Below are 4,904 nucleotides of genomic sequence, written 5' to 3'. Positions count from 1 at the left end.
TATTTATTAAAAGTATACATGCATGTATATTATATATTATTAAGAAAGAATGCATATATATATATATATATATATATATATATATAATTCTTGGCCAGAATAGTCATTCTTTAATTCATTAATTGATTCAATAAACTGCTATTTTCTAAATAGATCCTTTATAAAATTTACTGTATGTACGTAATTTATAAAATGTATACTATATGTGTGCATGTATAAAAATGCATATTATGTATTATTAGTTTATTTATATATATATACACACATATACACACACACAAATTCAAATTTTAATCTACAAAATATAAAAATACAATTAATCTATACATACATATAAAAAAATCTTTATACAAGTGTGTATAATATATATAATAAACTGCAAATTTCAAACCTGATTGAAGTATGTATATTACATATTATGCCAAATAAATAAATATTTGGCCATTTTCAAATAGTAATTATGAGATGGATCAGAAAAGGTATTTTCTAAACAGGTACTTTATTGATGTCTGACGTGTACAGAGAGGTCAATTATTTAAGTGAGATACAGGAACATTTCAAGAGAAATGCAATTGTCACATTTCAGCTCCACTGCATGCTGTACCATAGTAAACACGGTAACCTTTACATTCTATCATTTGAAGGCAAATGAAATGAGACAAATCGACAAATTAATACAAAAAACAAACAAACATTTTCTATTTCATCTCCTATTTTGAAAATGGCACCACGGTTGACTTTAGATTTCAGTTGTGTGTTGAACAGTTTAAATCGAGTGTAATTTTGCATTTTAGCAGTGTAGTAAACTCATGAGGTACTGTGAACACTGAATTACAACATACTATAAATAAACTCTAAAATAAAAAAAAACCAAAGAGTCAGTGTGCAGGAAATGACGTCAAAAAAAGACTGAATATTAATAAAACAATATCTGAGGATGTCCCTGACATGAAATCCTGAACGAAATGATGACCTAGAAATACAAACGCTTCAATAAGAGTCGATTCATCTGACCTTTTTTGACTTTTGAATTAACGTAACAAACAAACACTGTAATATACAACACACTATCGCTGTGACCTTACGACTGTTGTTGAATTAATCTGATAAATAACTGCAAACGAACGGCTCTCCATTCTAAACATGAAGTGTTTACAGTATGAAAACATCTGAAACGTGACATGTATGAACACTTCCTCCGTTGAGATGTGACGTGGTACCATTGGATAAGGACTGCGCTGCGCTTTCATGAAACGTAAAGGAACATGATTCCTGTTTACTGTCAAACACACACACACACATCTGCAGTATGCGAATTAAAGCTTGTGGAATGGCCAAGAAATGATTCAGTTCAAGTGAATAAGCAAGTATGCATGTATGAATCTTTCAAATCCTCTCAAGGACCTCAGGCTCATATTTCAACACAAAATCAAAAGAATCAATGAGAATTTGAAGGGAATGTGATTCGTTATGACAATATAAGAATCTTAATGATTCAAAAGTAAAGATTCATATGATTCTTCTAAGTAAAGATTCATATGATTCTAATAAGTAAAGATTCATATGATTCTTCCAAGTAAAGATTCATATGATTCTAATAAGTAAAGATTCATATGATTCTTCTAAGTAAAGACTTGTATGATTCTTCTAAGTAAAGATTCATATAATTCTAATAACAAGTAAAGATTAATATGATTCTTCTAAGTAAAGATTCATATGATTCTTCTAAGTAAAGATTTATATGATTCTAATAACAAGTAAAGATTCATATGATTCTTCCAAGTAAAGATTTATATGATTCACATGTTCTGGAGAGTTTCGTAAGATTCAAAATAGGAAGATCTGGACAAAATCTAAATAACACGGTGTGAAAGATTCAATTCCAATCCATAAGTCTTAAGATCTGACGTGTATTTGTTTGAAATGATTGGAAGCACTAGTGTGTTGTGAATACTGCAGATGAGTGTGAAGCCTCTACATACAGCACAAAGAGAGCCAGACAGAGACGCTTCCTTGACCCATGATCCTCTAGGCTAATTCTTCACATTTATTGAGTCCGCAGCTGATAGTCTGCAAAGAAAGAAGGAAATGAGTGAGGCTTAATTAAATGCACAGAACGACAGGAAACAGGAAAAAATGGAAATACGGGGGGAAAGTTAATTGTGACAGCTGAACTTTCTCTCTCCACCCATCAAAACACAATCAAAAACTCCATCAGTCAATAACATTGAGACATAAATTCACAAAATGAACATAAATGATGGGTATAAAACAGATGCTGGATGCAGTCGTGATAAAACACGCAGCACTCTTAGAGGAAGACAGCTAACCGGAGTTTACACGAGTGTAGAAAATTTAGCAACAATTTAGCAATATGAGCACTTGGTACATGGCTTTTAATTTCATGTCATTAGACTAGAGAGCATCAAGACAAAGAGGGTTTAATAGTGTTTCTGATTTAAACAGCTGTTCATTTCACTTCTGTGAACCACTTCAAACTGTCCATTTGAATGAAACCACTTAAAAAAAAAATTAATGTCAAAAATACATGCACTATAAATATATTCAACAACATTTCTGTAAACATAGCACAAAAACACAAATATTTCTTTATATAAATGACGGTCTTTATTGTGTTTATTTAGATTAAAAAATTAAAACATGCCTTCATAATTTTAACTATTTTAATTTTTTATTTTGTAATTTATTATTTTTAATATTTAATTAGCTACAGACAAAAACCTTTCAGAGCAAAAAATTATTAAAGATTGAAATATAGATTGACTGATTGATAGACTGAAGTGAAAAAAATATCTAGATGTAAAAAAACACCAATAAAAAAAAAAAGAAAAAAGAATGTATATTCGACGGAACGTGTGTGTAATTAAATATGAAACAACCCTCTTTTGTGCTGTACTACTTCCTTCCGCCACAGATTCAAAGCTCAAGTTGACAGTTAAACATACGTCACTTTTAGAATTCGTATCAAGGGCATGTGCTGCTTCAGTTAGGTTATTAGTGAGAAATAATGAGGTTATAAGAGAGAAATAATGTGGCAAGACGTGCATCCGAATGAGAGAGACTGCGAAGCTAGACGTTTCTTCTTATATCTGCACTGCATTGCAGGTATTTGGCAACAATTAAGCAACGCTGTGAAAAACAATGACAAAAATAGAGAAAGAGAGAAGAGAGGATGAGAGAGTGTTTTACCTCCGTTCTGGGTGATGTATCGCACCCATGGCAGGGCCTGATAGCCGCTCTTCTCAATGATCTTCAGGTAACGCACCTGTCAGAACACACACCGTCACTGTCATACATGCAATGCATTGTGGGTGAATTCATTTATCCAAACCTGTGAAAGGCCTACAACACAATGGAAATAAATAACAACCCATTCAAAGAATGCAAAGCAATATTTTGTTTAGCCTTTGAGTAAATTATACTTTCCAATGCACAATGCATATTTACAGTGCAAAGATGGCTAAAAAGATAAAGAAAGAACAAAAATTGAAATTTTGTATGCAAAAAAAAAGAGGCTTTGAACAAACCCAACCAAGAATGTTTGAGGAATATCAAGCAATGGCAAAAGCATCCCAGGCTTGTGATATCTACACATCATTTAGCGTTAGCTTCATGTCAGGTCCACATGGGCATCCGAGGGTAAATCTGAGCGCACGGGCAGAGCAGCCTGGGAAAGTGGCATAGTTTGACACCGCGGGCGGAAGCACATGAAGAAGTGAGATTGGGGAAATGGCACCTTTCAGTGCCGAACGCTATTGCGTCACTCGTTGTGTTCATACGGGCCTTGCATCACTACACAAGCTTTTGCACAACTGCTCCAAACATGCTGAAAGCGTTTTGTAAGAGGCCACAGATAAACCGGATACTCAGAATTAGAGGTTAAAAGTGCTGTTTTTGCCCATGTTACAATACGGGTTCGCCAGTTCAGAGTTTTATGTTGGTTTCTAATCGGCTCAGTTCCCCGTGTTTTAGTGTATTTTGCTTCTATATTAAACAACATGACTGTTGGGTAGAAATGATGGTTTCTGTGATTGGGGAAAAAAATTATTTCAGCGCAAATACATAATCAAGATCAAAAGATTATAATACAAATTGTAATAAATTATTTTTTAATTAATTTTTTAACAACTAAAAGAACTGCCGAAAATTGCGGTTTTCTCTGATTGGAAAAAAATATATAACTAATCAAGATTATAAAAATTTATTTTTAAATAAATTATTTTAATAACTAAACCACTGGGGGGGGTTGTTTGGTTCCTGTGATTAGAAAAAATTATTTCAGAGCAAACGCATAATCAAGATTATAATACAGATTATAATAATGCATTTTAATAGATTTTTTTATAACTAAAATATTACCAAATATATGTAAATATATTCATAAATACACACACGTATATAATAATACTTATCCCAAAAATTTGTGTAATTATAATTGTTAGAAAAAATTATTTCAGCGCAAACGCATAATCAAGATTATAATACAGATTATAATAATGCATTTTAATAGATTTTTTTATAACTAAAATATTACCAAATATATGTAAATATATTCATAAATACACACACGTATATAATAATACTTATCCAAAAAATGTGTGTAATTATAATTGTTGTAATTGATAACGTCTCGGTTACGTATGGTAACCCTCGTTCCCTGAAGGAGGGAACAGAGACGTCACATCGAATGACCGACGAATTGGGAATTGGGATCTCGCTTAGAGAGACCAATCCACTTCGAGTGTAAACTAAACAAGCCAATGCACATTGGCATGCGATTATTGCATCCAGCTGCCGCTGATCACAGCACATCGTGAGTATAAGTAGGCAGCAGATGCAGCGCATATTCAGGTTTTCGCTGAGGAGCCGAGCCGGTGACCCGG

The 4,904-nt window shown here is 32.7% G+C and overlaps 1 protein-coding gene across 1 annotated transcript in view; it reads right to left on the bottom strand.

Annotated features, from left to right (window-relative positions):
- Window positions 1-480: 480 nt before the first annotated feature.
- The window catches only part of LOC107696211 (AP-1 complex subunit mu-1), a 28,348-nt gene continuing 23,924 nt past the window's right edge, over window positions 481-4,904 (bottom strand). The window contains exons 12-13 of the mRNA XM_016496464.1: window positions 3,211-3,286; window positions 481-2,070 (exon numbers count right to left, since the gene is read on the bottom strand). Coding sequence (XP_016351950.1) covers window positions 2,048-2,070; window positions 3,211-3,286 — 99 coding nt within the window. The 3' untranslated portion in view covers window positions 481-2,047. The remainder of the gene's footprint in view (window positions 2,071-3,210; window positions 3,287-4,904) is intronic.

This window comes from Sinocyclocheilus anshuiensis, unplaced genomic scaffold (genome assembly GCF_001515605.1).
Source record: "Sinocyclocheilus anshuiensis isolate Anshui unplaced genomic scaffold, SAMN03320099.WGS_v1.1 scaffold217, whole genome shotgun sequence".
Classification (NCBI taxonomy): domain Eukaryota; kingdom Metazoa; phylum Chordata; class Actinopteri; order Cypriniformes; family Cyprinidae; genus Sinocyclocheilus; species Sinocyclocheilus anshuiensis.
This window is presented reverse-complemented; position numbering and strand designations above follow the sequence as displayed.